Raw genomic sequence first — 23139 nt, forward strand, 5'->3', positions numbered from 1 at the left:
TCTTTATAATCTCCTAATTATAGGAGTACAAGTGAATCCCTCTGTACAATTAAACATCATAATGGGCCAGAACCTCCGTTTAATGGCAATCGCCATCAGATTGCTCTTTTTTACCTACCTTAGTCTGGAGCTGCATGTTTCTCGCCCGGACTTCCATCCTGGGCTTGGTGAGAAATGTGCAGCGCAGCAGCTCTAGACTGTTTCCAGCGCAGTGCAGCAGTGTTGGTGGAAGTGAAGCCATGCCCCCTTTTTTAGAGCACTAGTTGCTGTAAACCAGGTAAGCTTAAAGGTACCAGTCACTTTGAGAAGTCAGGGAGAAGGTAAGTCTTTAAGTTAAGTGGAGGCGGGGCGGCTGCAGGGAGTCGTCGGGGGGATGTGTATGGTCAGAGAGGTTGGTGGTGGGGTGGTGGTCCAGGGTATTATAGTTACCCAGGAGTTAGAAGTGGTTTCAATCCTTCTGAATTTTCCTGGGTAACTATTCGGCTAAGAGGGTTGGAACCATCCAAAGTGTCCAGTTTTAAATTGGAATATCAGATGGTTCCAGGCGCAGGGCACTTGCCCATCAGAAGTTGAAACTTCAAGGGCAATTGCCATGCAGCCGTTGCTTGGGGACTTCTGGGGGTCCCCTAGCACATCTTCTGGGGTGCCTGCTGGGTATGACTCTCTCACACACACACACACATATTCATATATATGCTCCCCCCCTCCCCCGGGGAATTGGATGTTCTCACTGCCAGCAGTTACTCTTGCAACATCACACTACTCCCACAAGATGGTGCTCTAGAAGCTGTAGGTTTCCATATCTACAGCATCTCTAATGTACTGCATGAAATATGTTTTGTTTGTTGTGTTTATGTGATAGTACCACAGAAAATCTACATGAAGCATTTTCATACAAAGTAATAAAGAAATAAATAATGTCCCCTCATGTGACTCTGTTAGATGAGCAGGGACATGTTATTAATTAAATTTTAAATTTTTTATTTTATTTTAATTTGCTTTAGGAAACCTCATCCTGTCCGTGAATGAAGTTTCCTAAAAAGTGCAAATGCCTTTTAGCCCATTTCAATCCCTTCCCCCCACCCCACCCCCACTAGGGCCATCTGCCACTTGCTTGTCCTGCTTTCTACCCTTCATGTCCCCATTAGCACATTCCTTAGATAATATCACCACCATCAATACCCCTATGTCCTTTTGTCTATGACATCTTCGGCAATCTCTTCTTTGCCTCCACCTATCACTGGCCCTCTATCCAGCTCTACCTATCCCATCCCCCTCTACCTCTTATATTTCACCTCATTTCTCTATTTCCTTAGTTCTGAAGAAGAGTCATAGGGACTCAATGTCAACTGTGTTCCTCTCCGCAGATGCTGTCAGACCTGCTGAGTTTTTCCAGCTATTTTTGTTTTTGTTTCAGATTTCCAGCATCCACAGTATTTTGCTTTTATCCCCAGAGCATTAGCTTGGGCTCTGAATTATTAGTCCAGGGACATTACCACTACGCCACTGCCTCCCCATTTTGGCAATATCCTTTATCTTTTGAACATTATTGTGCTGGTGGTAATTGTTTTTATTTTAATGGCTTCGACTTGTCCTAGGTTGACAAAAAAGAAAAAGAGAAAGAAAATGAAAGGGAGAAGACTGCACTCATAGCTTTGACTGCAAATGCAACAGTAAAAAAGTCAAATTCTCCTTTGAATGTGAAAAATAAGCCACTGATACCATCCACAGTCCGGTAAGGGACACTGCACGTTTATCTTGCTTATTCTATCAATTATTGCACAGAAGTGTAAAATTCTGAAATTTTCATCATGGTACAAATGTTAGCAAATAAATGATTAGTTATCTAGCATTTATCTAGTTTAAAATAAAACACAAATTGAAAATATATAAAAGAAGCAGACACATTCATATTCCTTGTTTGTCTTTTCTCCCAAGTAGATTCCCCTTGTTTTTACTGTATTGTACAATTGTTAATTTTTTTTTTTAAATAGATCATCAATGAAAACATCAACTTTGGTAATGAATGCAAAACTGTTCAGTTCACCACCTGATTCAATAAAGAGCTCATTAATCCAGCGACCACCTTCTCCTGGAAATGTTCGCCCAGTGAAAACTTCTGAGAGTGAGAAAAAGGATGAAGAGAAAGAAAGACTGCAAACCGAAGAGAATGCAGATAAGCAGCTTCCTGTCTCATCTCCAACACTAGTTAAGCAACCAATGTCTGCTGAAGAGCCTGCTACAAAACCAGAATGTAAAGGTATGGATACTGAGAAGCAACTATCCAAAATGTTAAATAAGTATCTACACCTTTCTTAAGGTGCATTGAAGTATATCAATACAAATGCTGATTTGATCAGTTAAGGTGAATAATAGAATCATTGAAATTTACAGCATGTAAGGCGGCCATTTGGCCCATTGTGTCTGTGCCGGTCGACAAGAAACCATTCAGTCTAATCCCACTTTTCAGCTCTTGCTCCGTAGCCTTGTAGGCAATGGCATTTGAAGTGCATATCCAAGTAAATGTTATGAGTGTTTCTACTATCCTTGCAGGCAGTGCGTTCTAAATCCCCATCACTCTCTGGGTGAAAACATATTTCCCTGAATCTGCTCCAAAACCCTACCTCTTGTCCTCAGTCTCTGCCCCCAGTTATGAACCCCTCAACCACTCTCTGTAGACTTTAGGTGGTGCATTATAGTGAGGTAACTAATTTGCAGAGACACAATAACAACTTGTTTTTATATAGCAACTTCTACCATCATAAAATGTCCCAAGGCATATCAGAGAGGCTTTATAAAACAAAATATGACATTGAGCCACTGCAACTCACCAAGGCTCCTTCGACGCCACATTCCAAACCTGTGACCTCTACCACTAGAAGCACAAGGGCAGCAGATACAAGGGAACACCACTGCCTGCAAGTTCCCCTCCAAGCCACACAACATCCTGACTTGGAGCTATATCACTGTTCCTTCACTGTCGCAGGAACAAAATCCTGGAATTCCCTTCCAGTGGTACAAGGACTTGGGGACACAGATTTAAGAGATGCAGGGGGAAAATGAGGAGGAAATTTCTTTTAAGCAGCGAGTGATAATGAGCTGGAACTTGTCACCCACGAGGGTGATGAAATTGGATTGACTGGATTGCTCTGTGTAGAGCTGGCATAGATTCAGTGGGCCAAATGACTACCTGTGCTATAAATAACATGGTTCTGTGCTGTAAATGACTCTATGAATCCTAACAGCACTGTGACTGTACCTACACCACATGGACTGCAGCCGTTCAAGAAGGTGGCTCACCACCACCTTCTCAAGGACAGATTAGGATGGGTAATAAATGCTGGCTTAGCCAGTGATGCCTACATTGAATACATTTTTAAAAGGAGATATTAAGGCAAATAACCAAAAGCTTGATCAAAGAGGTAGGTTTTAAGGAAGATAAAGGAGGAAAGCGAAGTAGAGAGGCAGAAAGATATGGAAGGGAAATTCTTGAGCACAGTGGGCTTCCTGGGGATGGAGGGGGGGTGCTCCAATGGCTGAACAGAAGGGCCCTTAAGGCATAGGCACCCATTAAAATCGGAAATAAAATGAAATACTTCCCTCTCAGCAGATCTGCCAGATCTGCTGAGTATTTGCAGCATTTTCTGTTTGTATTTTAAATTTCCAGCAGCCACCGTATTTTGCTTTGGGATTAAAATTGGAGATGCTCAAGAGGCTAGAATTAAAGGAGTGCAGATACCTTGGAGGGTTGTAGGGCTGGAGGAAATTAGAGATGGGGAGGAACCAGGCTGTGGAGAGATTTGAAAACGAGGATGAGATTTTTTATACTGAGGTATTGTTTAACCTGCACCAGTGTAGGTCAGTGAACATCGGGATAGTGGGTGAGTGACATTTGGCGTGTGTTAGGACATGGGCCGTAGAGCTTTGGACCTCAAGTTCACAGCGAGTGTAATGTAGGAGGCCGACCAGGCGTGCATTAGAATAGCCAAGTTGGAGGCAACAAAGGCACAAATGAGGATTTCAGCAGCAGAAGAGCTGAGGCAGGGGTCAAGAGGGGTAATATTGCATAGGTAGAAATTGACGACCTGAGTGAAATAAGCAGGGGATATGTAGGTGAAAGCTCATCCTGGAGTTAAATATAACACCGAGGCTGCAGACAGTCTGGTTCAGCCTTGGGCAGTTGCCAGGAAGAGGGATGGAATCAGTGCTGAGGGAGTAGTGTTTGGGGACCTGAAGACAATGTCTTCCGACTTTCCAGTATTTAATTAAAGGAAATTTCTGCTCATCAGTACTGAATGTCAGGTAAGACCATTGATATTAACTGCTCCCTTTCCACAAGCATTACCACTTCCTTCCTCCCCTCTCCCTCAGAAGCTACAGGACTGGATTTTGTCAGAGAGGCTCAAGGCCTATTGCCCAATCTGAGCTGGCAGCTCAGCAGCAGTACTGCTAGCACTGGGCATTGCTGAAGCTGCATCACAAAGGATAGGGCACCTCAGTGCTGAGTTTTCTGGGGAGAACTGGGGCCAGTTGTGGGGATAGAGAAAGTGGTGGCTGGTGTGGCAGCACTTTGGGTGCAGGGGGTGGCTGTTGCTGCTAGGAGGGCCCGTTTCTGGGCAATGTAGCACCACCCCCGGAAATCTACTGAGGCAACTAGGTCAATCTGACAGTCTCCCCATGTGACGGTGGCCTTTCCTGACGCTGGTAAAATGCCAGCAGGGCAGGAGGTGGCCTTTAATTCAGCAATTAAATTGCTTTATTTGTGGGAAAATTCAACCCACAGTTTTTCTCAAAAATTTTCACTGAGCTATTGTCCTGTCCGACTATTTGCACTTTGCTCAAGTGAAAAACTCACACATCCTTAGTGCCTGACCACACCACATAAAAAGGAGCAAGTGAAGGGACACTGATGGCACCTAGTAGCTTAACTTAGTTATTTTAAAAGTAATACTCTAAACAAAAAGCAAGTACAAGTGCTGGAGTTCATTTCTAAAGGGATTGGACTGCAAAGCAAGGAAATCATGTTAAACTTGTATAGAACTTTGGTGAGACTACATGGAGTACTTTGCAAAGTTCTGGCCTCCATTATGGAGGGATTGGACAAGGTGCAAAGTGAAAAGATTCACAAGGCTGATGCCAGTACTAAAAGGTTATACCTACAAGATAGACCAGGCTCTCTTATTCTAGAACAAAGACGCCCAAGAGGTGACCTGATAGAGATCTTTAAATGTTGAAGGGGTTCAGAGAGGTAGATAGAGACTAGGCAGAATTTTCCTCACCCTGCTGAGGTGGTGAGGTGGGGGGACGTGGAAATACGCAAAAAAACCCTGTTGTGATGGCTCCCCAATGCTGTCCTGTCTCTGGGTGAGTTTCCCAGGGATGGGCTGCCAGGGAATTGGCAATCCTTGCCCTTTCAGAGAGCCAGCAAGAACACGATAGGCCAAATAGCTTCTTTCTGTGCTCTAACCATTCTGATTCTGTGAACCTGCTCTACCGGAGCAGTGGAAAGTGGTGTTGGGGTAGAGAGGGAAGTGGAAATCTGAGACAAGTGAATGAAGGTACCTTCTCAAGTCACAAGCTGTAGAGATGCCAGCCAGATATACCTACCTTTGGATTTACAGCTCTATATTTTGTAGCATTTGTAGTTGATTTTGATCTTGATTTTGTCAGAATAATTGCAGAAAAAAAATAGTTGCTGTGAAATTGATATTATGTAAATCCTGAATTTTAAGAGAAAAGCATTTGCTTCTTGATTAATTTTGAGCATTCTGTGCCTTAAATAAAGCCTCTAAACAACCAAAATTCACCTTGGAACAGTTGCCACAACTTCTGAAAGATAAACACAAATCAAACAAGACAAAATTAAATCCTCCCAAAAATGATTGCGTCTAATTTATCATCAGGTTCTTGGCCTCACAATAATCAAGATTCAGCTTGATTTTCTAGGAGACCAGATCTGCAGAGTAGTCTTGAGTGGTGTAATTGTTAGAATGCTGATCTTGAACTCTGAGATTTTGGTTTAAATCCAGGTTTTACTGATGAAATTGAAACTTTTTCCTTGCCACCTATAAGTCGCCAATTGAAGCAATTTTGAGAAATTCTTTAATGTAGCTTATGAGAAAGATTTCATAGATTAAAACAACCCATAACTTATCACTAAATTATCAGTATCATTCAGAGAGCTTTGAGACCAGTCTTGACTTCAGATTTAAAGAAGTTAAATATTTTTGGATGATATAGGGCCAAATCTTCTGGTCTCTGGATTGTCAGAGACCAGACATATGACCAATGATGTGCATTGGGGCCCTGTGGAAGTCTTGATGCATGGACCTACGTGGGAATTACCCGGGAAATTTCAACTTCCGATGAACAATTCCCCTACTCCCGGGATCTTCCACGAATATCTCCAACTCTAAGCTAGAGTCGGAGACTTCAGGCCGTACCGGGGTATATATCTGGATAGTTACCAAAGAAATGTTAGACAAGATTAAAACCTGGTCTGACTCCTGGTAAACTCCAGAACTGATCTCCAAACTACCCCCTACCCGACCTGAGGATATCACTCCCCACCGGCCCTCCCCAACCCCACCACCCCACCCCTACCTTTTAACAACCCGGCAACCCCATAACCTGACCAACCCCGGCCCAACCAACTACCCCTCTTGACTCATCCCCTCACCCACCCTTTCCACTCACCCATCCTACCCATTCACTTGTTCATCCACTCATACATTCACTAACATTCAAAGACTGGACATTTAAACTTACCATATGGCAGCTAGCGCTGTAAAAAGAGGGCATGTCCTGTCTTCCCCCAACTCTGCTCCTCTTCGGAATTCCCTGATGGACGCTGTGCTCCACATTTCTGGAAAAGCCAGTGATGATTGCCCCTCCTCATAAGATCCAGGCCATTGTAAATTACTGTATTCCTTCCAAGCACCTAGTGATTGGTCACTCACTCCAAGGACATTCTAGTAAACATAAAGGAATAAATTGTTGTTTTTAGCACTTCTGGTGCAGAGATAAACAAACATATGAATTAGGAGCAGGAGTAGGCCATTCAGCCTGCTCTGTCATTCAATAAGATCATGGCTGATCTGAATGTAATCTCAACTCCACATTCCCACCTAACCCCAATAACCTTTCACCACCACCCCCCTGCCCCGCTTATCAGGAATCTATCTAGCTCTGCCTTAAAAATATTCAAAGACTCTGCTTCCACCGCCTTTTGAAGAAGAAAGTTCCAAAGATTCACGACCCTCTGAAAATTTCTCCTTGTCTCTGTCTTAAATGGGTGACCCCTTATTTTTAATCAGTGACACCCAATTCTAGATCATCCCACTAGAGGAAACATCCTTTCCACATTCACCCTGTCAAGACCCCTCAGGATCTTGTAGGTTTCAATCAAGTCGCCTCTTACTCTTCTAAACTCCAGCAAATACAAGTCTAGCCTGTCTAACCTTTCCTCATAAGACAGCTCTCCCATTCCAGTAAACCTTCTCTGAATTGATTCCAAAGCACTTAAAAAAGGAGACCAATAGTACATGGTACTCCAGATGTGGTCTCACCAATGCTTTGTATAACTGAAACATGACGTTCTTACTACATATACATGACAGAAGCATGTATCGGGAATTCAGGCGTGATCTTCATCTCGTCTCACCCTTCCCTATGCAGACAAATTATTGATGTGTTTAGGAAATTGACTGAGTGACAGAGAATAGAGTGTACGAATATTAGGCAGGCACCCTAATTGACAGGATGGTGACTAGTAGTGTCCTGCAAGGATCTGTGTTGGGGCCTCAACTATTCACTGTGTTAAGACTTAAATGATAGGATAGAAGGCCACATATCCAAGTTTGCCAACGACGCAAAGATAAATGGCATTGTAAACTGTGCAGATGGAAATATTAATCTATCAATATCCTTGTAATTTTAAGTAGAGAACTGGCAAATGAATTTTAATATAGACAAATGTATGCTCAACCATATGGACCCAAAAAGGATAGATCAAAGTACTTTCTAAATGGTGAAAAGCTAGAAATTGTGGGGGTCCAAAGAAACATAGGGGGTCTAGGTATGTAGATCAGTAAAATACCAGTGTCATGAATAGGTACAGAAAATAATCAAAGGCTAATGTCATGCTTTCCTTTCTGTTTAGAAGAATAGTGTTCAAGGGAATGCAAATTATGTTTCAGCTTTACAAAGTCCTGTTTAGATCTCAACTGATGTGGGCACCATGCCTTAGGAAGAATATACTGGCCTTGCAGGGAGTACAACATATGATTACCAGAATTATACCTGGACTCCAAGGGTTAAATTACAAGGAGAGAATACACGAGGATTAAAATACAAGGCGAGAATACACAAACTAGGACCATAACCCATGGAATTTAGAAGGTTATGGGTTGATTTGATTGACATTTTCAAGGGTTATTAAGGGAGCAGATAGGATAGATAGAGACACTCCATCCACTGGATGAGGAGTCCAGGGCTAAGGGGAATAGCCTAAAAATTAGAGGCAGACCAAAGGGTAGTAGAAGTTATGAACTATAATGCTATGTGAAATGTTAAGCTTATATCTGAGATTGATATATTTTTATTTAACAAGTGGTATTAAGGAATGTGAGATAAAAGAGGGTATACGTAGTTCGGTCACAGATCAGCAATGATCACATTGAATGGTGCAGCAGGCTCAAATGGGGCTAAATGTGCTCCGCCTGTTCCTATAATTTTGCCTTTATTAATCAATGGGAAATCATGGGGTGCGTGAAACTATTTTTCCACAATTTACATTTAAATAGTACATCTAAATTACAGTATTTATTTTTCCATATGCATAGAAACTGTTCAGGTCATATTGTCTGCTACTCCTGGTAAAACCACAGCAGGTACGACTGATCCAGCAGAAGCTACAAGACTTCTGGCTGAGAAACGACGAATAGCACGGGAACAGAGAGATCGGGAGGAAGAAGAGAAAAGAGAACAAGAAGAGAGAGAAAGGTGCCTCATTATTTTGATATAGATTAGAGGTGTTGCTATCTTGAAATTTCAATAATCCACTCTCAAAAACAGTGCTCAGCCAAATTTGATCAAATGTGTGATGGAGAATTCCAGCCTGCAATATTGCCCTTGGGAGATAAATGCTTGCCTAACTTGCATCAAGTTCATATGGAGAAAGAAACCGAATTCGGGTCAATGAAACGTTAACTGTTTCTCTCTCCACAGATGCCTGACTTGCTGAGTACTTCCAGCATTTTCTGTTTTTCATTTCAGATTTCCAGCATCTGCAAATGAAAAAGCAGAATACTGCATCAAGTCCCATCACCTCTGTGCTCGCTGACTTACATTGGCTCTCAGTTTGACAACACTGCAATTTTTAAATTCTCATCCTTGTTTTCAAACCCCTCTAAGGCCTCACCTCTCCCTACCTCTGTTGTTTCTTCCAGTCCTACAAGCCTTGGATCTCTGTGCTCTTCTTGCAATTTTAATTGCTCCCATTGGTGGCACTGTCTTAGTTGCTTAGGCTGTAAAACCTTGAAATCCCTCCCTCTAAACCTTTTCCCTCATCTACCCCTCTCTCCTCATTTAAAATGTTCCTTAAATCCTACCTCTTTGACCAAGCTTTTGGTTGCACGTGCTAATTTCTCCGTAAGTGACTTAGTATCAATTTTTATTTGATAAGGCACTTGTGAAATGCTCTGAGATGTTTTACTATGTTAAAGGCACTATATAAATGGAAGTTTTTGTTGCACCTTTTATAGTGCACTGGGTAAAGGTAGTTTCCTACTAATGAAACAGTGTGTTGCACTGCAAAAATTCAATTTGCCATTGCCTTATGCTTTTTAACATTGAAGTATTTAAATGAACAGACTAGCTAAAGTTGACTTGCAGTCTAGGGAAAAAAGATTGGTAAGCGATTGATAATTATGTAGCAAGAAACGATATTTCTTTCTGTGCACATCGCAATGCCTCCAATCCTAGTGCAATTATTGAATTAAAACATAATTAGCACCATCAGGATGGTAGCCCATTTTTTAAAAAATTGTATTGTCAAAACCACCATTTCATTACTTGCTTATCATGATAGTCAACTTTGACAAACTGTCTTGGGGGTGGACCCTCTGAATGCACATATTTCTTGAAGTGGTTGGTGTCAATATAGATTCCATTGTGACCAATGCAAATGACAATGACTACTCTTGAGAAAATCATTCTACACTGCTTTTTGAAATCTGCTGTTTGTGGGGAAGCACTTAAAAAAAACTTGATGCAATACAGACTGACTTGATTTCGTAGAATGGTTACAGCACAAAAGGAATCCATTCTGCCTATTGTGCCTGTGCTGACCTCTTGCATGAACAATTCACCTCGTGCCACTCTGCTGCCTTTTCCCTGCAGTCCTGCATATTTTTCCTTTTCAGATAGTGATCCAATTCCCTTTTGAATGCCTCAGTTGAACCTGGCTCCACCACACACTCTCAGTGCATTCCAGATCCTAACCATTCGCTGCATAAAATTTTTCCTCATGTTGCTTCCACCAATGGGAACAGCTTCTCCCCAACCAATGTGGTTTTAAATACCTTGATCAAATCACCAGAAAGGTGAAGGGAGTAGTGTGAGAAACTTTGAGCTGTAACATTAACTAGCACAAAGTTATTCAACTGCAGCTATATTTTAGTTAAAGAGCAAGAAATGTAAGAAAGTAAAATAGCCATTTAAGGCAGAAAATATGGGAAATGCAGGAGGTGAGTTATCACCTGCAACAGCAATCATCAGCTGCAACCCTTCATCAAAATAGATAAGTTAAAAATTTAATCTGAATATTCATTAGGGGAGTAGGTCCAAACCAGTTCAGCTTTGGTAGCACTTGGCTGTGATTCCAGTGTTTATTTTTAAAGGACAAATACTGCTTTAATACTGCAAGATAAGATTCAAAAAGTTGAAAATATTTTGTTTAGTAAAATACAGGCTTGGAGGTCTGTGATTTGAATTTTATAGAAAGAGGACAAAATTAGGTTCTTGTCGGATGCATTAACATATTTGAAATCTTTAGCCAAAGAGGAAGGTTAGATATTGGGAAGTATTCCCTCCTGAGATTTATTACTGAAGCATGCATCAAGCAGGGATTCCCTGCAAATATTAAAAAGTAAAGTAGACAGGTTTCCAAAAAGATAAATAACTTTAAATTATGGGTTAGCTGGGATTAGAATTGTTTATGGAATACTACAGCCTCCTGGAACTTTACTTAATCACCTTATCCAGACCTTTTTCTAAATTGGCCTTGGGAGTTTTACCATGTCTGTTAGAGGTTGAATTATTGTGGATAGATTAGTGGTGTAACTGGTTATGCATCATCTGGGTGTGGTTGATGTGATAAATCAGATGACCTTTTCCCCAAATGATCTTAAATAGCAGCCAAGTACACAATAAAAGTCATTTCATAGAGTGCCGGAATGTATATGTAAATGTGACATTAGAAAGGAAGCTGATCAGATTTAAAACAAATCAAGCACAAATGATTTATTTTTTGTTTCACTGTTGCAATTCAGAATAAAATTTCCCAACATATTTTTCAATACTAATTAGATATTTTATTTGGTAGACAATTGCTTGGTAAACCTTTTCTGAAACTATCCCAAACTGGGAGTTGAGTATATTTTTTATTTAAATGAGAGCAGGTTTGGCACTTTTATGCTAATATCTCCAATGTTAATATTTCGAGGCATTTCAGGCAAATTCATATTCTTTACTGCTGATACAGCTCTGGCTGTATCCCTGTTTCCCAGATGGCCTTTGTACACACCATGTATGTCCAGCCTTTTGTTTTTATTTCCAGTATTCATTATTCTTGTCACAATTAAAAGATGCAAGATATCAGTTAACATTTGTAAGATAAGAGTTGGCTACCAAGCTTCAGGTGGGAACCTTCATAAAAAATTCAAGTATCCTTCATTGAAAATAATCTTCTAAAAAAAAAATTTTTCTAAAGGAAACACATATATCCAAAGTGGTGCACTTTTGTTTTGCACGTCTGAACAAAATGTTCATGGATCGCTGTTAAATTTAGGCAAATGAGAGAAGAAATGCTGCGACGAAAATCTGAAGAAAAAGCTCGTCGTGAAGAGGAAGCTCGGAGACTTGAAGAAGAAAGAAGACTTCAAGAAGCACAACAAAAACTTGAAGAGGAACATCAATTTCTGGAGGAAAAGGCTCAGAGAGAGAGATATGAAACAGAACGTTTGCAAAAGCAAGTAAGTTTTCAGTTTATTATTCCTGTAAATGCCATAGTATGTACTTTTTAATTATCACTTTTGAAGTCCACAAATTAGATGAGTTTCAATCATATTAACTAGTTACAAAGAGAAGTAAATGCAATTAATATTCGAATGTTGCTGATCATTAAAGTGCTAGTACTGTGGTTTTGGTGCAGTGGCAATGGGACCACTGTTTGTTAGTGCTGTTAGTACATGCAGTGAAATGAGCTGACCTTCTACTAAAGTGCAAGGTCAGCTAATTTAAACATTAGTGCAGCTGATGACTTGAATGCATGAGACCACAAGGATTCTAGAAGCTGCTGCTGCTTTCAAAGCTGTTCTGATAAGGAAGAGGAGGAACATCAACTACTCGCTGCACAATGTGACAAATGGATGGAATAAGGAGATTCCACTCAAAGCATTTGCACCCCATACCATTTAGGGTATGCAAAAATTTAGGATTTTTTTCTGTTATGCTAAATGTTTTGTTTGCGGTAAAAGGAATAAAGGACACCTTTACAAGACACTAAGGTAGCATTCCTCCAATCAATCAGGCACCTGCCTCTTGTTAAAGGATGCAAGTGGTTTGCTCCATTTTGATTCTTGGCTGTAAGTGCCTTATTGTGTCACTCCTCAGGTCTTGCCTTTGGATTTTGCAACGAATATCCAGCCATGCCCAAAGTCCCCTTGGTCCTCTCCCTCACCATTTAGCTTTCTTTCCTTTTCAAATAACAGTGCTGTGGATCATTATAAAAGAGATCTTGGCAGCTGCCAGCATAATGAATATTATTGTGCACAGGTCTGTACCCATGTTCACAGACCAGCTCATCCATGCGGTAATATCCATTTTTGTTCATGAAAGAGGTATGGATCTGATTGGCTGCATTTATGTTATCATAATGCCCTACATTGGAGGAATCTAGCCAGATTGTAATAAAAGTATGGAGCTTGCTTGTGGTGCTGCATATTTTCCTCAGGGAAGTAATCAATTGAGAGTCGTGGGAAAACCAGGCATCAATGACCAATATGATGCAACCATGCAATACAGATTTGGGAAATTTGGCAAATACATCTTTCTGTTGCTTGGAAGGACCCAGTAGAGAAAAAGTTTCAAGATAGCAGTCAGCTTGATGGCTACTGGCAGTCATTCAGTGGCATGCAGGTATAGCTACAGGGCCATATTCAGTTGTCATGCCAGTTGTGGACAATTATAATCTCAAGAATATTTCTTGTACATCCAAATATAATTTAGCCTGTAAACACCAGTTGATTTTATAAGGACTATTCTTAATTGATCTAAAGTGCAAATATATGGCTAGCATTCCTCCCATGGTGCTCCTATCCTATTTCTTGCTGTAAATAGAAGGAGGAGGTCTTGTGGTGTTCCTGCTTCTGGGCCAGAAGCTCTGCGTTCAAGTCCCATGTCAGGACCTGATGGCTACGGAAGGTGCATTCATAATATGGCCTAACAGGTTGATTATCAGCCTGTAAATCCTTCCAATATGCCTGATGGCAGGCATTAAATGTGGAGAATTTCCTTGTCAGCCATACTGCATAAAGCAATGGCAAGCCATTGCAGTACTTTGCCAAGTATAATCATGGACCATTCCAATAGAAGCCCATGGTCGCAGTGCCCTCTTAGGGCATCGTACCTGAAGGAGGAGGAAATAGAAAGGAATGATTAGAATGATATTAATTGCTCCTGTGGAAGCAATGCACAATGCGTTCCTTGGGGAACAGGCAATAGCTGGTTGGGCACTACTTTAAGAAGCTTTCAGTAACTTCCTTTCCCTAAAACCAGCAGTTCAGCAAAGAAAAATCTAATAAAACTGCTTCAGACACATTTCCCCCAATAAAGAATAAACCACAACACTGAAAACTCATAGTTCCCATGTTACCTGAACACCTGGAGCACTCTTTAGGTGTCTTCACTCTCTAGGTATCATTGCTGCAATATTCATGTTTTTAATAAGCTGACTGCACAACTGGTGTGCAGATATTTCTGGAGCATGAGGTACACTTCACACGGGTGCTAAACAGGCCCTAACACTCCGTAACATGAGGAGCAGATGCTCTGTGTGTAGCAATGCTATAGGTCCTGGAATTTTTTTATTCTGAGCAGAAGTTGCCGAATGTTAGTAAACACAGGGAGCAGTCTGTTTTCAGTAAAGAATTAGATTACATTTTGGGGAATTTTCGTGTGAGATAATGTAAAATTGGAAAACGTTTGCGATCCACTAGAATCTGAATTTTTTTTGGGAGAATAATTGAGCTTGCGTCTATTTAACACAACCGTCTCAATCTGTGTTCTTTTTAAATTTGAAAGATTGAGCGGGATTTTCTGGCCCAGCCCACTGCCAGAATCATCCAGTCCTGCCAAAAGTCAATGGACTTTTGGCAGGGCTGCCAAATCTCCCACGGTGTGTTCCTCCTCGATGGGGCTGGAAAATCCTGGCCTATGCTCCACTCATGGAAATAAGAATCATTGTAGTGACCCTCAAGTAGTAGTTAATGTGTTTAATAATGTGAACCATATGCTGGTTTGGTAACCATGGCTGTATGATTTATTGTCAAGATAACTCATATATTGCGGAGAAGGTGTTTGCCACATTTAATTTTCAGAAAATGCAGCTTAAATCTCGCTCCTTCATCTGCATCCTCCATATGCTGTGGGTATATAGTCTATCTTAAGTTCTTGGGCAGTGTGCTTTGAGCGTGCATAAATATCACTTCATGACATTGAAGATAAACAGGTGTTGAATTTTGTTCCCTATTTGTAATGCACTAGGTCCTGACCCAATCAATTTTTAGCTGGTTAAATTTTGCTTGTTTCTGCTATTGCCACTTTGAGCTGTTATTTTTGCAGAAGTATGGAAGAAGCAGAGTGGTATTTTGTTTTGGACTATCCAGGTTTCTGTTTCTTTTCAAGTTAATTCTATTTACTTCATCTTCATTTCACCCTATCAATATATCTTTGTTCCCTTTTCCTTCATATTTTCATCCATAATACATTCTTTATTGAATGTATTAATAACTGTTATATTCATGGCCCCTAGTTTTGGACCCCCTTCTCCTCCCCCCACCCTCCCCCCAACCAAAAATAAGTGGAAATTTCTCTGCATATACTTTATTGAACTCCTTCATAATTTTTATGACATCTATTGGGTCTAGCCTTTTAACTCTATCTGGCTGAAATAAACCCCCGTGCTTTGCTCTTTTTATGGTTTTGTGAATCTGCATTAGTACTTTTAATGATTTCTGAATTTGCACTCCTAGATCTCTTCCTGCCTCTACCTCATTTATGTTCTTATTTTCCAAGGAGTACATGGCCACTTTATTCTTCCTGCCAAAAATATACCAGCTCACACTTGCCTCTATATAAATTAATTTAGTCGTTTGGTAGTACAGGACTTGAGCATTGCTGGAAAACGACACGTCAAAGCTTTTCGTCTAGCATTCCTCAGGACAATTCGCAAGAATACCGAATGTAAAGGGAACAACAATTTATACTTCATGAGAAGAGAGTGCTGATTGGTTGGCAAGTGGACTCTGATTGATAGAGGCGTTGCCATGGCGAATGTACCAGTTAACTGATGACTGACTGATATCTGCCAAGCTTTGTTTAATTCAAACAAGGCAGGTTGACTCTGGTCAAGGCATTGTCCTGGGAATGAACCAGAAAATATCTGTTCAGAACAGGCACAATGTGTGTTACATGTTCTTTGCCTGCAAAGAACAGGGCCTGTAAGTGTGCCATAAATGCTATGACAGCATGCCTTTTTTCAGGAATACGTAATTCATTTGCTAATTACATGCTCATTCTGCAAGATGGCTAATGTACTACGCTGTTTTCCCACAGTCATCCTCCGTGCTAACTATACTCCTCAATTTGGTGTGATCTGCAAATTTTGATATTGTACTTCAGGGAAAAATTATGTACATGAATTGTGAGCAGCAGTCTCAGTACTGGTCCTTATGGAACACCATCTCCCATCTTCTGCCTGTCTGAGTAACTTTCTTTAACATAATTTATTCTTGTTTTTTAGCCAGTTTGCTATCCATTGGCTTGGCTACCAACTGAGCTAAATTTAAACTTTAGACCAGCTGGCAGTATCTCGTGAGCAAATAAAATGGAGAAAAGGACATTAGCATTTGGATGCCAGAGGCTAATATAGATACTGCAGTTTTAAAATAGGCACTGGGTATAATCCAACTGAGATTTAGTTGCGTATGCCCTTTGACACTGAGCCATGCAATACATTATCTGCATTAAAAGCAAAGTGCTGCAGAGTTTGGTCAGTGTGTCTGTCCCAGCATCTGCCAAAGACTTTAAATACTGGAAAACCTTGTCTTAATTACCTTGGACGTTGCTGATTTTTGGTGCCAACAAAAACCAGCACCATATTATCCTGGTGAATCAGTGACTTCAGTTGATGCTTGGAATTTGCTCAGTCTAGGAACCTTTATACATCCTTCATTGCTGAGAGCATTGCAATATCAACTACAGCTAATTATGTGTAAATCAGGCTAGATTATGCACATTTCCTCCATTTAAGTAATTATCTAGGTACATGGGTCCCTTCATTCTGAAACTGCAGTTCTGTTAAAGTAATCCTGGTGACTATTAGCACCTACTATGTTCTAGGTTATACTCTCCTGGATGATCAAATAGCATAATTATCCACTAAAGCTTCCAAAACATAGCCCAAGAAATTGCCTTGAAACAACCCTAATGCATATTCCCAGTTGTTCATTGTAGGTGATAGATAACCTTGTTCTACATACAGGAGCATAATTCCCTTTTACCATTTTCATTAGGAGCTCCTGCCTCAGATGTTCAGAATTGCGCTTAGGAGCAAATTTTGAGGAAACAGGGGTCTATAGCCCAGGAATCATCCAAGTATGCAGCATGACTGAATTAACACTACAAACAAAGCCATCAGCTACTTGGTGAAATCAGTTAAAAATTATGGGTTTGATTTGTACAAGGGTGGGAGCAGTGCGAATGAGCCCAGTAGGAGTGGCGCACCTGGAGGGTTTAAGGATGGGGAGGCCCTGCCAATCCATTGGCATGACCTCTTTTTCTAAAATAAGAGTTTCTACCCGTCATGGATATCTACAATCTGACCAGCAGGTGTGAATAGGAATTTGGTGGCAGGAGGCTGCAGCAGGGGACTTGTGGGAACTGTCTCCAGCAGTTGGATCTGGAGGTAATGAGGAATTGGTGGTGGGGGTGGGAAAGGTAGAAGGTGTGATCCAGCATGATCAGTGGGAGAGTTGAAGCTGGAGAGGCCTGGTGGCTAGTGTTCCTTCTGTCTCACGGAGTTCAAACTGAAATAATTTTCTTAAACTTACCTTGTCCTTTGCCAATTAGTTGGCTCCTCCTTTCATAATTCTGTTGCTGGGCTGGCAGTTAATGGTTCTGATGAAATCACTGTGCCTTAACTTTTGCATGTTAGATAGGGCTACCAAACGCCATCCTCACCCCCACCTGCATTTAACTGCAGCCTTGTTGATGGCCTGATTCATCGCCATTAATATTATGCTATTGTATTATGCAGGTAGCATCATTATTAAGATTTTAACTCCTCATCTAACTCTTAACCTGCCAGAGTGGAGGATGGGGTTAAAATTGAGGCCAATGATTCTAGTCATAACTGACAAATTAAGGGAATGCAGCCAGCAGATGCCCATAGAATCTGCTTTACAAATTCCCTCACCACATAGGCCTAATGGAAGAAGGATGAAGAGAGACACGTGTTCTTTGAGCAGAATTCTTTCTTTAAATCTTGCACTTGCTATATAGCCCCTTTCTTTTCAGTGTGGTCACAAATCTTTGGTCTAATTAATGATACTTCACCCTATAGTTAGACTGATCTTAGCATCCACAGTGGCTCAGCAAATCCATTGGGCAGAATTTTCTGCCTGTCGGGCGGGTGGGCCCGACCCAATCTCCGGCGGGCGGGGAGCTGATCCCCACCAGCGAGCTGGGCTGCACCGCCATTGTACGTGGGCGGGCCAATTAAGGCTTGCCCAGCGTGACGTCCAGCAGGAAGCGCTGTGTGCTTCCTGTGTGGGCGGTGGGGGATTCCCCAAAAGCGAGAGTGCGCTCTTTCGCACATGCGCACGAAAGAGCGCACATCTCCGTAAGGCTAAGTGCAGCCTCAGGGAGATCGCTTACACATTGAAAAAGATTAAAAATAGAAGAAAAAAAATTCCCTAACATGTCCCCCTCATGTGACAATGTCACATGAGTTGGGACATGTTCATAAATTACAGTAAAACTTTATTAAACTTCTTAGAACCCTGCACGAAACCTCATCCCGCCCGTGGATGAGGTTTCATGTTTTTTCTATTTGCCGCCGGGGCTCCTGGCCTGCCCGCCAACCTTAAGGTTGGACAGGCAGGTCCATTAATTGTTTAAATGATCTTGTCAATTGGCCATTGACAGGTCGGCGGGCCCGCAGCTGATTTTGCTGCGCCCCCGCCTTCCTGAAAATTTAAATGGGCCGGGATGACGTTGGGGGTTCCGCGTCATTTTATGCCTCAGCGAGCGGGCCCCGCCCCCTGCTTGCCGACGGCAAAATTCTGCCCATTGTGTTGCACATCGGTGTTCAGGTTAAAGGTTGCACTCCTGTTCCACGATCCTGGCATGGTAAATCACTTTAAACTGCCTTTAACAATGCTGTTAATTCCCTCACATCTTCCACAGGTAATTAAAACTCTGATTGAAAAGTGTTTGTCATCAATCTTGTCTTTGCAGTGGTTTCATGCAGTATGTGACAAGACCCTTGGGCATGACATGCTGGTAGCAAATTGTCAGTTTGATCTCTGGGCAAAATGCCTTGCACTGGCTCGGCGGCTGACTGGATTGTGTCGGAGTCGTTGTTATCTATCCATTCTTGCACGACCACTATTCACCATACAGTATCACCACACAATCGGATCAACGTGCCAGTAATGTAATCCCTCCATATGTCCTTCCCTAGAATGGGTAGGACCCAAAAGACTAGTTCATTGCAAACAAGTTGTGTGGAATCCTTTCTATATTGTAACAAGTGCTCTCAATTGGCTTGAAGTGCAGTATCCCCTTTAATACATTATATAAGAATTTCAGTTCTGATGGCAAGTGCCATCTTAATAAAACACAGTGCCTGAAAATTTTTGCAATCATTGGCCTGAATCTATACATCTATTTCACTTTCTCATTTTACCACCGCCTCCCCCATTCCTAATCAGTGAAGATTGGGCCTCAATCTTGAAGCTTGGGTCACTTGTTAATGTTGGAATCAAGTTACAATGAAGCGCATGCTTTAGTTATAAGTGAGAGCAGCTATTACCACCCCCACCGGTCCCAAAAACCATGCAGACGTAACATAGGGTATGATGGCATTGGGCCCGCAATACAATGTCACGCCAGTCTCTGAAATTTTTTTGAGACTTTTTCAATGAACTAAAACTGCCCCAATGGGATTTGAACACTTATTAAAATTTGTTCTTGGGATTTGAGCGAAGCTGGCAAGGCCAACATTTGTTGCCCAACCCTAATTGCCGTTGAACTGAATGACTTGCTTGACTATTTTAGCGGGCAGTTCAGAGTCAACCACATTGCTATTGGTTTAGAGTCATATGTAGACCAGAGAGGTAAGGATGGTAGATTTCCCCTCCTGAAGAACATTAGGACAATCCAATGGTTTCATGATCATTCTTAATGAGACTAGCATTTTACCCCAGTTTTATGAACTAATTGAATTTACATTCCCCAGCTGTTGTGGTGGGACTTGAACTCATGTCTCTGAAGCATTAGTCCAGGCCTCTGGATTACTAGTCCAGTAAAATCACCATTATGTTACTGTACCCTGTTTACCAGTCTAGTAATACAACTGCTAGGGTGCTGTATTCATCATCTGTGAGTTAACTGTTTTGAACCAATTGAGTGGGCAGTGCAGCTCATCATCCACCTCCAGTAGCTCAACATATTTTCAGAAGTTTATCCAGTGTTGGACCCATTCGCTTGTGCAGATGTAACCATAAGCTCCTGTGTTTCTGACGAGGGCAAAGGCCGTTATCAGCCCGATGACTGGGGCAGTCTTTCTCTTGTTTTAGGATATATAGGTTTCTGTACCTCTTTCCTCAGACCTCACAGATAATTCAAAAGATTGAAGCACATAGCAAAATTGTACTATTTCTTTGTATTGACTTCACAGTCTCGGCAGGGGGCGGGGGGGGTCAGTGCTATAGTCACCCAGAAGCTGGAAGTAGTTTCAATTCTTTTAAACTTTTTCTGGGTAACTATTGCTGTATGACGGTTGGAACCATCCGAATTTTGCAATTTAAATTGCATTTTCAGATGGTTCCCAGTACAGGGCAATTGCCCATTGGAAGTTTGAATTTCCCAAGCAATTGCTGTGCCATCCCCTTACCTGGAACTTCCGAGGGATGTGGTCTGGTCCAGCGCACCTTTGAGATACTCCCCATATGCTCTGTCTTTGGGCAGAATTTTGCCTTTGGTTGGCGGGCGGGCCCCACCGGCTCGGTGGCGGGTGGGCAGCTGAACTCCGCCACCAAAATGGGGCCCGCCGCCATTTTGAGTGGGCGGGCCAATTAAGGCCCGCCCAGCAGCCTGCCCAACAGGAAGCGCTATGCGCTTCCTGTGCGGGAGGGGGAGAGATTCCCCAACTGTCAAAGTGTGCTCTTTCGCGTATGCACGCGATAGAGTGCACTGCTCCCTGAGACTAAGTGCTGTCTCAGGGAGATTACTGACATTCTAAAAAGCTTTAAAAATAGAAAAATATAATTATTAGCATGTCCCCCTCATGTGACAATGTCACACGAGGTGGGACATATTAATAAGAAGCACATAAACTTTATTAAAGTTTTTAAAAACGGACATGAAACCTCATCCCGCCAGTGGATGAGGTTTCATGTATTATCAGAAGCCCGCCGGGGCTCCTGGCCTGCCCACCAACCTTAAGGTTGGACGGACAGGGCCTTTAACTACCTTAATTATCCTGTCAATGGCCTTAATTGTCCATTGACAGGTCGGTGGGCAGACAGCTGATTTCGCTGTCCACCCACCTTCCTCAATATTTAAATGGACCGGGTTGACGTCAGGGGTTCCGCGTCATTTTCCTGTTGGCGAGCGGGCCCCGCCCCCCAAATCGCCGACGGGAAAATTCAGGCCTTGGAGTTCAGAAGTTACAGCCCTCTATGTTGATTAATACTATCTCGTGATTGATCGAAATTTCTAACTTCCATTTGATTTTTAGTTTTAAAATCTAGTTGTGTTCAAGTTTGTATCTAATTTCACAGTCTGTTTGGATCATTGAAAGATCACCTATTGTTATCCTTTTTATTAAGACTGTTTTGTACAATTGTTTAGTTAGCCCCCTTAATAGTTCATAACATCTTTGCATTTATTTTTGTAATTCTTGTCCATGGTTTTTGTGAGTTCTATTTCTTGTTGACGTATTCAGGCTTTATAAACAATGTTCTAAGATTGCTGACTACAATTGTTAAGATGATTAATCTGATACATTGCAACATTTACAGAAAGAGGAAGATGCTCGTGCTCGAGAAGAAGCTGAGAGGCTGCGAATAGAACGTGAAAAGCACTTTCAGAAAGAAGAACAAGAGCGTATGGAAAGGAAAAAGGTAAAATGCCACATTTAAAAAAAAATATTTTTCTCTGGTCTCTGGAAGTCATGGTGGGTGTCAGTGCAATTGCTGGCCACCCCCTTGACTCAAAGAAATGGACATTTTTCACTGGCCTAAAGAGGAACGTCCACAAGAAGTTTAACGATAGGATGTGGGACATTCACGCTTGACATTCATTCACTTGCAGTTTGCAGCAAGAGTTGCTCGACAGCATTTACAAATTGCAACCCTAATTTAATGGCTTTTTGTTTCCCCCTCCCTTGACCTGAATTGCTGAAGCAAATTTATTGTCATCCCAGCTGCAATGAGCTAAATTAAGTCCAGGCTGTAGATAATATTTGGAGTAATATTACTGTGTTCTGCACAGAACAGTCTATTTGCTATAAAAACAAAAAACTGCGGATGCTGGAAATCCAAAACAAAAACAGAATTACCTGGAAAAACTCAACAGGCCTGGCAGCATCGGCGGAGAAGAAAAGAGTTGACGTTTCGAGTCCTCATGACCCTTCAACAGATTGTTGAAGGGTCATGAGGACTCGAAACGTCAAGTCTATTTGCTAATTGAACTATGACACCTATTTTGTACTGTGGACTGGGTAGGTCAGGGGTGCCCAAACTGTGGGTTGCAACCCCAATTTTTTTTTCCTGGCCCTGGTTCGCTGAGAAGAGGAGGGGAGGGAATGAACTCTGAGGCAACATCAGCACCTGCCATGAGTGCATCTGATTTTTCTTTTCTGGCCCCAGTTCATTGGGGAGGGAGGGGACATTACGTGTCCCACACATTACGGTCGCATGTGAGAGCTGCATCAATCAATGGAACCCTGATTGGAAGGTCAGTGGGTGGGGGAGGGAGGTCATGCTGCAGTTGGAGGATTAGGGTGAGGGGTGGGGCTAGGAAGGAGCCCTTGTGCAGAAACTCCTGATTGACATATGTATGTGATGTATGTTTATTTTAAATGAATGAAACTTTAATAATTAAATATTGAATGATGTTATCCTGCTTTTTTTTTTGTTGGGTAATGCCAATTTTGAAGCATCAAAATGGGGTTGCATTGGGAAAAAATTTGGGAAGCTCTGGATTGAGAAACGAATAATAATATGACAAAGCACTGCACAAGCCATTTGTGGCCGGTTTTTTGCCTATCAGGTGGACTAAATAATTGGATGATAGCAAGGAGACATGAACAGATTAGTTGAACTAGCTGATTGGCAGATGTGGTTCAAT

At 41.7% G+C, this 23139-nt stretch overlaps 1 protein-coding gene across 1 annotated transcript in view; it reads left to right on the plus strand.

Moving 5' to 3' along the window:
* The window catches only part of map7b (microtubule-associated protein 7b), a 120872-nt gene that overhangs the window by 84346 nt on the left and 13387 nt on the right, over window positions 1-23139 (plus strand). Inside the window, exons 9-13 of the mRNA XM_078542343.1 lie at window positions 1599-1735; window positions 1995-2260; window positions 8844-9003; window positions 12071-12254; window positions 21810-21911. Coding sequence (XP_078398469.1) covers window positions 1599-1735; window positions 1995-2260; window positions 8844-9003; window positions 12071-12254; window positions 21810-21911 — 849 coding nt within the window. The remainder of the gene's footprint in view (window positions 1-1598; window positions 1736-1994; window positions 2261-8843; window positions 9004-12070; window positions 12255-21809; window positions 21912-23139) is intronic.

This window comes from Cetorhinus maximus, chromosome 5 (genome assembly GCF_964194155.1).
Source record: "Cetorhinus maximus chromosome 5, sCetMax3.hap1.1, whole genome shotgun sequence".
NCBI classification, from domain to species: Eukaryota; Metazoa; Chordata; class Chondrichthyes; order Lamniformes; family Cetorhinidae; genus Cetorhinus; species Cetorhinus maximus.